The sequence below is a fragment of the Dipodomys spectabilis genome, unplaced genomic scaffold (genome assembly GCF_019054845.1).
Source record: "Dipodomys spectabilis isolate Male_0828 unplaced genomic scaffold, ASM1905484v1 ptg000004l, whole genome shotgun sequence".
NCBI classification, from domain to species: domain Eukaryota; kingdom Metazoa; phylum Chordata; class Mammalia; order Rodentia; family Heteromyidae; genus Dipodomys; species Dipodomys spectabilis.
In genome coordinates, this window is record NW_024870681.1 from 14912758 (window position 1) to 14925282 (window position 12525).

Genomic DNA, 12525 nt, shown 5'->3' on the forward strand with positions numbered 1-12525 from the left:
GGGGACAAGCTCGTTTGCCCTGGAAGGTCCCCTTTCAGCAAGACAAAGTGTCTTTATGGAGAGAAAGCCAGCTCACAAATCTGGGCCTGTACAGTTCCAGACCAGGGACCCTTCCTAGGCTCAGTGACCAAAGGGCTGTGAATGTCTTGTCCTGCATGGGTTGGTGACCCCCTCCCTCCCCCCCTCTCCCCCCCGCTGCCTTCTCTGCCTTCCTGCTTGCAGGAACATCACTGAGATGATGACCACGGTTTCACTGCAGATTGTGGGGATCATAGAGCCCATCATCCAACATGCAGACTGGTTCTTCCCTGGAGGTATGTTGTGGCATCCAGATAGGGAGACAGAGGTGGGGAGCAGGAAGAACACTGTGAGTTCAGAGCCTTTGAAATCAAGTACTGCCAGGCCAGGATTTTGTAAGCTTTGTTTTCAATCTGTCTCTGCACATATATGCACTACAAATGCATCCAGTAGAGTTGTGGTAGCCTCTTGTACTCTTATTTCTACCCCAAAGAAATTATGACATGAAGGTATCTACTGCCTGTGAAAATCAGCTCCGTGGATGCTGCAGGTCTTACCTCCATCCAGGGTTTCTTTATGTCTATAAATCAATAGAGAGCTGGTGCAGAAATGATTTGCTGTTCCTCAAACTTTTTCCTTTTAGAGATGTCAAGGGAGGCAGAGCCTGAGGTAGATGAAGTCTTTATTCAGAACTCAGACATCACCTGAGTGTTACCCTTTTGCTGCCCAAAGTGGGGTTATTTGAGTTGCCTCTCAGCATAAAGTGAGAATCAGAGCCAATGAGATGCTTTTTTTCCCCTGGTTCCAAATGAGACTTTCAAGGCAAGGACACATCATTGCTTCAATGAGTATATATTTCTCAGTGGTAACAATTTCAAAGACATGGCAGTTGTTACATTAAATGTAGTGTTTGATTAAGAATATTGATACTGGTGGTTTATCACCATTTTATTACTGTTGGCTTACATCTGTAACCCTAGATACTGGGGAGGTTGAGATCTGAGGATTGCAGTTCAAAGCCCTCAATGTAGGAGACTTAATGCATCAGCATTGTAGACAGACAGCTGTGCAGAATGTATCTATCTCCTCTATTAGGGAAGGGCATATATATATATGAGAGCCAGCATACACTTCAATGGAATCTCTTTAGATTTACAGTAAGACAATGTTACTATTCATAATTAATAATATTGAATCTTACTTTACTTTCTCAATTAGCTCCATTGGCTAGGATTTCAATAACTGCAGTTATTGAATAGCTATTGAATAGCAGGTTTTTTCCTGACTTGGTTAGCACTCCTCAGAAACTGCTGCCTAAAGCATGAAGGTTGAAGAAGATGCTTGCTTTAGAAAAACCTTTTTTTCTGAAAGTATCTCTCTGTTCCTGTTGTGTTATTATTGTTGTTTTGTAATGCTGGGCATTGAACTCGAGGCCTCATGCTTACTAGGTAATCACGCCACCACTTGAGCCCCCAGTCCTTTTGCTTTTAGTTTGGTTTTTAGAGAGAGTCTCATTAACATTCCCTTTTTGGCCTTGGATGGTGATCTTCCTACTTCCCCCTCCCAAGTAACTGGGATTCTTGCTGACTTTGCCAAGGCTGGAGTCAAACCACAATCCTCCTATTCCTTTCCCCCAAGACCCTAGAATTACAGATGTGAGCTACCATGACTGGTTCCATCCATTCCTGTTTTGTTTGTTTGTTTGTAAATCACAAATAGACATTGCTTTGTGGCACATCAGTCTATATAATCTGTTCTGTGCTCTAGTCTCTTAGTATGGTGAATTATATGCTTAATTAATATCATGGACAGGGGCAGGGGGGGCATGGTAAGAGGAGTCCTTCTCCTGTCCAGGAAGTCTGTAGCATATAGCTTCTTTCTTCCCTGCAGAGATAGAGTTCAACATTACAGGCAACTATGGGAGTCCGGTCCACATGAACCATAATGCCAACTACAGCTCCATGCCCTCCCCAGACATGGACCCTGCCGACCGGCGCCAGCCCGAGCAGGCCCGCCGGCCCCTCAGTGTCGCCACGGATAACATGATGCTGGAATTTTACAAAAAGGATGGGTATGAGCCAGTGTCTCTTTTTCAACACTGGGGACTGGGAAAGTTGGAAGGGCTGGGAAAGGAAGGGTGAGACTTAAGGAAACCAAGATTGACTTGAAGGATGTACTTACCATTGGCAAGTTAGTGACTTGTAGCAAACGAACTACAAATCATTCTTTTGAAACTGAAGTTTGAAGTTTGCTCACTTGGCTGGTGCTCTACCACTTGAGCCAGACCTCCGGCCCTGCTTTTTTTCTGGTTAATTTGGAGATGGAGTCTAGCAAGTGTTTCTTTTCAGGCGTAAGTCATCAGTACCTAGCTTGTGTCCTTATTCTTGATCTTGACTGGGATCAGCTTCTGGTTTGATTCCTTTTGGCCACAGCCTTCTTAGCTGACATGATGGTGGTCAGTATCAATCAGTTATCATCAAAAGAAATAAAACTGGGTCAGTGAGAGAAATTGAAAACCTGTATAAGCACTTTATTTTGATGAAATGTTTAAATGTGGAGCTGAGGGTGTAGCCCATTTGTAGAACAGGTGCTGGGCATGAACTAGGCCCTGAGTTCTATCCCTAATAACAAAAAACTAGAATAAGCAAAAATGTGAAGGAGGAGGAGGAGGAGGAGGAGGAGGCGGAAAAAGGAGAAGGAGGAAGGAGAAGATGATGACAATGAAAGAAAGAAAGAGCCCCACCAAAGCCAAAATACATAAATACGTATCTGTTCCTGACCCTTTAGTGGCTTTACTCTGTAGATTCTGCAGAAGTGTGCATGCATAGAGAATAGTTGTAATGCACAGTTTAACATTTCCACCTCCCACCTTTGTTAAGACAGAGGAAAAAAATCTAAATTCGACTCTAGTCCTTTTGTCAAACTTTCCCCAGTTTTCAAGATGTTTTTCCTTTTGTATTTCCCCCTAATCTTTGATGCAGTTCTAAGAAACTCTTAAGTACATCAAATTTAGTATGTGAGTGTGCATAAGAACAACCATCTCTGCAGTGGTTAAATCAGCACATAATATTTAACTACAACAAAGGAAATTGCCTTGGAGGAGATAAACAGGTTTCCTATTACACTATAATGAGTTGTGGTGAGTACCAGGTTAGCTGTGGCAGCCAACACTGAACCAATCAGAGCCTGGCTAGCTGGCAGCACCATTTGGGTTGCTTGGCTTGGTAGAGCAAGTCAGTTAAGTAAACGGTGCTTAGGACTTAGGAATCACAAGCATAGCTTGTGATTTGTGTTTGTCATCCTCTCTGCTTGGAAGGCTGAGATCTAAGGATTGTGCTTCAAATCCAGCCTTGGCAGGAAGATCTGTGAGACTGTTTTCTCCAATAAAGCTGAGGGAAACAAAAAGTGGAGCTGTGGCTCAAGTGATCAAGCACCAGTCTTAAGCAAAAAGCTAAGGCATAGCATGAATTCAAGCCCTAGTGCCTACGCGCGCGCGTGTGTGTGTGTGTGTGTTTAAAATTTTTAAATCATAAGCATTAAGTAAAATTTCACAACCACACCTTCAAGGTAGATGGAAGAGTCAAACTCTGAGTGAAAGCATCTAAAACTTGTAGAATAGGAAATGCGGTGGCTACAACTTTCTCCTTTCATGAGGAACTAACCAGAAGGGCCTGTTTGAAAGGCAGTAGTCTAAAGGGCTTTGGAAGGACCAGAGTCTTAGCTTTACTCCTGTTTCTGAATGGGAGGTGGCATTGGAGGCTGGAGTTGTTAGAAGAGCCCTAAGTCTGTGTACTGTGACAAGAAGTTGGGGGACACTGTATGTCCAGTGTCTCTACATCTTTCCTCACTAATCAACACATGTAAGATGTGTGTGTGTGTGTGTGTGTGTGTGTGTGTGTGTGTGTGTGTATGTTGCCATTGTTTAGTGTTATCTTTCCCAACTAGGGATAGATAAAATGGGAATTCTTAGAATATTCAAGTAAGACAGGGAAGTTTTCTTAATCTATAAGAAGGAACTAGATTACAATGTATGAGAGAGAACTGAGAGGTGTGCTGGAATTGGTTTTGGAATGTCATTGGAAGTAGTAACTCAGTTCTTTTGGGGGCATCTGGCTAGCTAAGAGTACAATGGAAGATGCAGGTTTTATTGCCTTATTCCGTCTGGGAGAATGCCTTATATTCTGCTCCGAGTTCTTTCACATCAGTGTGTTCCCCTCTATCCTCCAGTCTGATTCCCAGTGCCCCCAACCCCCCTGAGAGAAAGTAATCCAGATAACTTTGAAGAAGACATCCACAGAATAACCATTGAAGTATTCAAAATCTACAGGTTCCTATGAGTGTGCAGCAAATGCAAAAACCTGAACAGTGTTATTTTCAGTAGATGCCCCATCTCCAATTAAATATCCAGGACCAAACATGAGATGATGTCTATAACCCAGTCTGCATCAGTTGTCCCTGAGGGGATCCCTCAGCTTAGTAAGATGTCACAAAGGAACTGAATTACTGCACGGGATGATATTTTCAGACAAACTCCAAGGTCCTCTCTAGTTGGCTCTCTTCTCTGCCCCTCTCAGAACCTAAGTCATATTGCTAGAGAACATTTTGAATACTGGTATGATTCCTTGTGAAAGAGAATCTATGGTATGTAGTTTCAACCTAATATTCCACATTTTAAGTCATGAACTTCCTGGCTTAGGGTAACCGTCAAAGAGCTATTGTACTTGGCATTTGTATAGCATCATGTGCCACGTGATGGAGTTTGGTCAATGATTGGATGCATGTACAATGGTCCCATGAGGGCTATATCACCTCATGATTACGTGGCCAGCCTAGTTCACATAGGCACTCTGAGAGGCACATGCAACAAGGACAGCAACCCTATGACACATTTCTCACAATGTGCCATCATCAAGCAGTGCACTGTGTCTATGTTGTGAAGTGCAATAAGTTTATGGTGATTGATTCTGAGCTGGGTTGTAGAGAATGAGAAACCTAAAGTTGTAGTTTTTTGGGAAGAGGAAACAATTTGCATCCACTGAGTCCCTGTCTTAGCAATATCAAGGGAATTTTTTATATTTTCCCCATTTATGAGCTTTTCAAATCTTTGAGCTACATTTTAAAACACTGGACAAACATATAATTCAGGTTTGAGGGCCAGGTTAAAATAGGGAATAGAAGGATTTGTCAATAAAGCTGTTACTTCATCCGGGCACTGGTGGCTCATGCCTGCAATCCTAACTACTTGGGAGGCTGAGATCATGAGGATTGCAGTTCATGACCAGTTTAGGCTGAAAATTTTCCAGTAGTGAGGTGTGGTAGTGTATCTGTCAGCTTAGCTATGTGGGAGGCTGAAATTGGGAGGATCTCATTTACAAGCAAGCCCAGGCAGAAAAACTGCACAAGACTTCATCTCAACAGAAGAAGCTAGAAATGATAGTATGTACCTGTCATCCCAGCTGTGGTAAGAAGCAAAGAAGAGGAGGGTTAGGGCCCAAGAATCCATGAATAGAAAGTGACACCTATCTCAAAAGTAATCAGCACATAACCTTGAGCAAAGAAGCTCAGGGACAGCACTCAGGCCCTAAGTTCAAGTCCTAGGACAGAAAAGAAAAAATTTTAAAAGTGAGACACTGGTGGTTCACATCTCTAGCCCTAGCTATTGAGTAGGCTGATATCTGAGGATTGCAGTTTGAAGCTGGCCCAGACAGGAAAGTCCATGAGATTCTTATCTCCAATTAACCACCAGAAAACCAGAAGTGGCACTGTAGCTCAAAGTGGTAGAGCACTAGCATTAAGCAAAAAAGTTCGGGGACAGCACAGCACCCAGGCCCTGAGTTCAAGCCCAACAACTGACAAAAAAAAAGAAAAGAAAATGGATGCACATGTCTACCAGCTGAACAACTCCAAGGACTGACCACAATTACCAGAAGCTAAAGGAGAGGCATGAAACAGATTCTCCCCACAACAAACTTCTGAGACCTTGACTTCAGACTTCTGATTACTTGAACTGCAAAAGAATAAGTGTGTTGTTTAAGCTATCCATCGAGACCCTTCTGGGTGGTGTCTGACTACCAGGAAAACCAGCCACATGATCAGAGATTTGGAACTTTCTGTCCACTCTCCACTTACAAAGAAGCTGAAGATTGAATTAATCATCCATGGCCAGTGATGAAAGCAGTCATGCCTGTGTAATGAAGTATTTATAGAAAATAATACTGGAGGGCTGGAGTTGTATCTTGCCTAGCAGCTCAAGGCCCTGAGTTCAAAACCCTACAACTGTGGATATGTTGTTGAGCTTACCCATATGCCAAGAAGATTGCCAACTCCAACTCTATAGGGACAGAAGCTCCTATCCCAGACTTTATCCTTTGTATCTCTTCAGCTGATTATTCATGTATGTCCTTTGAAGTATTCTTTGTAATAAGTCAGCAACAGTAAAAAGAAAAACAATAACCAGCATGAAAAGAAGCTGGAAGTGTGGCTCAATAGCAAAGTGCCAGCCTAGCAAGTGAAAGGCCCTGAGTCCAAACTCCAGTAACCCTTCCCCTTTCCTCCCAAAAGAGTGAAAAAAATTGGATCACATAAACCAGATAAAATTTGAGAGAAATGGCAAGCTCACCATCATCCAAAGGTGTTTCCAACTTAGATGTCATTGAAAGTAGTTTACTTCCCTCACAGTTTTGGTGCTGATGCCTCTCTGATTCATAAAAGCACAGGGAGCTGAGCTTCCTTAGCAAATTCAGGAGCTCACCTATACATTTTCCACTATCCCAAAGATAATAGGTCTTAAACCTGGAACCTGTGCATAATACCTTATTTGGGGAAAAGGAAAAAAAGAAAAAAGATTCTGTAGAGGTGATAAAAATAGAGAACCTGAAATAAGGAAATGGCTATGGATTACCATTATAAGTGCATTATCAGCTTCACAGGCATCTTTATAGACAGGATGGAAGCTTTCCTGTAGAGATGTACAGGTGGAGCTGAGATGTGATATTCACAAGCCAAGAAGTGCCAATAACCACCAGAAGCTGGTAGAAGCACTGAAGAATTCTCTCCCCAGAACACCTGAAGGAAATGGAGTCCTACCAACACCTCTGTTGACCTTAGTGATAATGATTCTAGGCTTCTGGCCTCCGGGACCATAAGAGAATACATTTCTCTCATTCACCAACTTTGTGATACCTGTTACAGCAGACACCGGACACTAAGACCCCCGTCTACTTCTGCTGCAGTAGACACAGCCATTGTCCTCCATTGAGCATTGGTGTCATAACCTTCCCTTTGACTTGAATTGGCCTTATCCATTTACTTTCACTAGTAAGAATCCCAGAAGGTATCCTGGGACTTCAGAGGCTAGGTCCAGGGAAACCTTGCGGATTCTCTGGGGACACCTATCTCTGAAATTCTACTAGTATACTATAGGAAGGGTCCAAGCAACACCTGAAATTGAGGACCTGAACTGAACACTGAGCTGCTACCAGAACAATTTGATAGCTTTGTGTGTACGTCCTGGATTTATGAATCCAATTTTAAAACAACATCTTCCCAGGTCTTTTAATATAGCAACAGACTTAAGCCCACTTTTCTGAAGATGAAACATCCTGATCAAGCAAACACTTAATGTCTTCTTTCTAAAATACCACAAGCAATTATGCTAATTCTGCAGATGGAGGATATGCTGAAACTTAAAGGAACTGGCTGAGATAGCTGAAGGTTGTTCCAGGAGACCTTGCCCCTCCTGAAGAGGAAAACCCTCTGTAGGCAGGAAGGCTTGTGGAACTCCTAGCTGTTTCCAAAAATTGGTTTGTTTTCCAATGAACTTTTTAACCAAGACCATTCTTCTTACTCTTGCCTTCTTTGTTGCCCTGATGACCTAAGTGGAAAGTGAGTCTTGGGCAATGTGTCATTCAGCTGTTACTATAGCAAAATACCTAAGGTAATCAATTCATACAGAAGAGAGCTATATTGTGGCTCACAGTGGTTTCAGTTCATTGCAACTTGACTCCATTGCCTTTGGGCCTGTGGCAGCACAGTGTGTCATGGTGGGAGTCCATGGCAGAGGAAGCTGCTAGCTTCACAGTGGCTAGCAATCAAACTAAAGAGAAACAGGATGAGCTGGGGTTGCAATGTTCAATTTCCTATGACTAGGGCCCAGCTCGTAAAGCATCTATCACCTGCCAATAGTGCCATAATCTGGAAATACAGCCGTCAACACATAGGCTTTTGGGAGACACTCACCTGAACTACACCAGGGATTTTATCTAGATTCCCCTTTATTTTTCCGTTCCTAAGTCCTAGAACCATGTAAGTAGGAAGTCAGCATCCCCTGCTCTTAAACACATCTGGACCCACCTTACTAACAGCTCGCTAGAGGACAGCCAAGGAAACCACCCATAGAAGTGGGATCCTCAGATTTGAAGTATACTTCCACTTACCTTGGCATCCCAGTGTTGATTTAGGTAATGTACACAGCAGCCTTTCAAGCTCAGTGACCCTGCTGTCCTTCAGGCTGTACTGCTGCAGGTAGACAAGTATGTAGGTTGTACTTGCCAGACAGGTAGTAAATTGTATGTTTTGTTTTGGGTTTTTTCTTTTTGGAGACCATTGTGAAAAGATTAAGAGACCAAGAGAGCTGTTGCCATGATATTCGCTTAAAGCCTTTGATTTTGTGTTAGTCAGACCATTAACTTACCAACACCAGAACTTTAAAGCAAAGTCTAAAACAATCTGTGGCCTCTATGTGTTAATCCTGGTTGAAGATAAAGCTTTATGATGCTGTTTCTATTCAACATATTGACTGGTTTTAGAACATACCTTTATCAATAGCAGGCAAAGGGCTTTGGGATTCATATAAAGATATACTCTAAAGTCATGTAGTAGGAAGAGCAGTGTTAGGTTATGGAAGAGCCCTCAAGTTGCTTGTAAAACTAATCTAATTTAAAAGATATAGAAATGTTCTTGGGGAAAAAAAAAAGCAAGATTCTCAATTACCTATCTGCCTTGCTTTTTGTCCCTTTCTCTCCTTCTTTTGATGTCTTTCATCTTTTGATGTCCAGGGTCACTATTAGGAAAGGAAGAAATCAGGATGAAGACCCTATGAACTCAGTACCTCCATCTCATGTGGCTTTTGATTCACCAGTGCAGCCTCTACCAGTGTATATCCCCCCGCCTCCAGCTTACTTTCTTTATTTCTTTGTCCAAGAAGAATGTTCTTTTAAGTCCTATGTCCTGTAAGGACAGGACATTCTTACTCTGAAGACTTCTACAAGGTTGAGTTTCTCTTATCTGAAATATTTGGGGCCACAAGTATTTCAGATTTTAGAATATTTTCATATGCAGTTGAAATGTCTTCATTTGTATCTACTTGTGCATAGTATACACATGGCCTAGTTTTACATAGTGTACTTTTGTTTCTTTTGTAGCATGTCACTGAGGTTGAGTGTAGAAATTTCCACTTCTGGCATCATGTTGGTGCTAAAAATGGTTTAGATTTTGGAGCCTTTTGTATATTCAGATCAAGGTTGCTAAACCTAGCCAGGTGCCAGTATCTCACGCTTGTAAACCTAGCTACTCAGGAGGCTGAGATCTGAGTATCAAAGTTAGAAGCCAGTCTGGGCAGAAAATTATATAAGACGTTTTTTGCCAATTAATCACCAAAAATCTGGAAGTGGAAGCCTTTAGCAAGCATACTAAGGGACAGTACCCAGGTTCTGAATTCACTCAATATTGGCACAAAAAAGGTGCTGAACCTATTGTCAGTGGTCATAGTGAAGGCTGAGGAACATATGAACAGTGTCTCATTTGTTCTTCACAACAGCCTTAAGGAAAAGAAATTGTCACTTTTAGTTGATATAAGATGACCAGAGGTAACTCATCTGTTTCAGGTAGTTAGTACTTGAGAAGTCTGGTCTTGAAAAACAACATTTTCTGCTCTTAAAGTCCAGTGTGCTATGATGAACAGAAGAGAGTCCTGGTGTTGGTGAGTTAATGGTCTGACTAACACAAAATCAAAGGCTTTAAGTGAATATCATGGAAACAGATATTTTCGTCTCTTAATCTTTTCACAAAAAAACAAAACCCAAAACATACAATTTACTACCTATCTGGCAAGGACAACCTACATACTTGTCTACCTGCAGCAGTACAGCCTGAAGGACAGCAGGGTCACTGAGCTTGAAAGGCTGCTGTGTACATTACCTAAATCAACACTGGGATGCCAAGGTAAATGGAAGTATACTTCAAATCTGAGGATCCCATTTCTATGGGTGGTTTCTTTGTTGTCCTCTAGGGAGCTGTTAGTAAGGTGGGTCCAGATGTGTTTAAGAGCAGGGGATGCTGACTTCCTACTTACATGGTTCTAGGACTTAGGAACGGAAAAATAAAGGGGAATCCAGCTAAAATCCCTGGTATAGTTCAGGTGAATGTCTCACTCACACAAACCAGCTCCCAGATTTTCATATCCTCTCAAACAAAAATGTATACTCACTTTTCAGGTCTCCAGCTTATTATACCTATAAATCCCACTGGCTTAGCTAGAAAAATCTCTTCTTAGACACACTTGGGTTTTCTGTCTATATTAGTTCATTTTCCATTGTGATTGCAAAATACCTGGGGGGGGGGGTGATCTATAAAGACAAGTTGTTTTGCTCACAGTATGAGAAGTTCAAAGGCATAGTGCCAGCAGCACGGGCTTCGCTCCAGTAAGGACCCACCTGGCTGCTCCACATGGTAGACGGCACCATTGTGTGATGGCATGTGAAAGCCATGAGAGATCACATGGCAAGATGAGGCCACACGGGCATTAAGGACCTGGCCTGCTCTGTTGTAACAACTGTCTTGCACAAGAACCAGGGTCCTAGAGAACTTCCTTAATCCCTTCTGAGGGCAGTGCTCCAAGTGACCCAGTCCAGCTGGCAGTAATCTCCACCTCTTAAAGGTGCCACCACCTCCCAGCACCTCCACACAGAAAATCAAGCTTCCAACACATTTTCCAAGGACCACAGCGCCCTCTTTCACACACCCCTGCGGCCCATTAAGTTACCACTCAGGCTGTGCCACCAGTAAGTGCTTCAAGGGCGTGCTAAATACTTTACTCCCTACATCTGCTATTGGTACATTCCCTTCCTGACTTGAATGAACGAGTTCAGTGGACTGAATGGATGGTATAACTGGGGCCAGAGGTTTTCTTCACTTCAGAATCTATTCTTTATTTACCTTTTCCTGACAGATGAAAAGTGTGGCTTATGAGGAATCCCACCCAAGTAGGAAGTACGGGGAGGAATACAAAGGGACAGAGTGTTTCAGACTGGAACTGAAGACTGGCTTACCTATATGAGTCCCAGCCTTGGGTGGTGACAACTCTAGTTACCACCCTTGTCTCATTGGCCTAAAAGAGAAAAGGGAGAGATAAGCAATTTAAGCTTGACTTCCTGTACGCCCTGCATCCCTTACAACCTTGCTGCCAAGGAGCCAGAAGAGCCACACACTATCTCCTGGACTCTGCCTTTGCCTCCTGCTTCATGTTTCCCAACACTTTGCTCCTTAGATAGTCTTCCTCTCTGGCTTCTCACTTTTACCTGAGTTCAACTAGAAAGGATCTAAAAACTGGTTCCTCTCAACGTTGGCATGAAGCAGAGGTTCATGGGGAATCCTGGTGGTACACTGGGCAGTTTCATAATATATAGTTGCATTTGATATAGACATTCAGACATTTCAAGGTAGCCATTTGTTTCATGTGGTTTTCAGTTGCCACAAGCATCGCTGCTGCCTTTGTGACTGACTCATTTTGTAAAGACTTACATTAACAGTTTAAAAATGTCGGTGGACATTGGGTATATGTTCACTGTGAACATGGCTTCCGTTAAGAGCACTTGCAGCTGGCCCAGCAGATATTTCTGTGGAGCTCAGCAGCTTCTCTGAAAAGGCAGAAATACACCCTCAGCTCTTCTTGTTCACCTGCTGACATTCAGCAGGGTTCACTTGGCACCTAGCCCATGCCCAAGCTGGCTTCCCCCCTGAGTAGACTGCATTGTCAGGAAGCGTGGAGTGTGAGGTTACTGAACCTGAAAGATGCCCATGGAAATAGAAGGCATCCATCCTCACCAGTCCTGGTCCTGAAGCCCAGGATCTCCTCCCGTGTGTGGGAAAGGCCTTTCCAAGCAGAAGAGAATGGGGCAAGGAAGGAGGGAAGGGTAGAACTTAACATCAGTCAGAACTCTTTTTTTGCTGATTGTCTCAGGAAACGTTTCCATGCCTGCCATCCTCGCCAGCCGTGGCAGCTAAGTGACACTGGTTCCTTTCCCCACATGGAAAAATGAGCTCTTTCTTCCCTTCATCCTGATCAGTTCTAAAGCCTAAAGAACCTACTTTGAATACCAGAGGATACACACTGGACTCCTCTCCGGAGCTTTGAGTGGCCTCCAAGAGGATTTCTAGACATCTGGGAGACGAGCTTGCACCTTCAGGTGCAATACAACCTGAAAGCTAGCAGGTCCTCCTTCCCCTACA

General features: G+C 43.0%; 1 protein-coding gene across 6 annotated transcripts in view; it reads left to right on the forward strand.

The window, feature by feature from the left end:
- The window catches only part of Arhgap44 (Rho GTPase activating protein 44), a 157838-nt gene that overhangs the window by 129452 nt on the left and 15861 nt on the right, over positions 1-12525 (forward strand). For all 6 annotated transcript variants that reach the window (XM_042693941.1, XM_042693926.1, XM_042693936.1 and 3 more), the window contains 2 exons: positions 223-314; positions 1909-2089. In XM_042693941.1, the coding sequence (XP_042549875.1) occupies positions 223-314; positions 1909-2089 (273 nt within the window). The remainder of the gene's footprint in view (positions 1-222; positions 315-1908; positions 2090-12525) is intronic.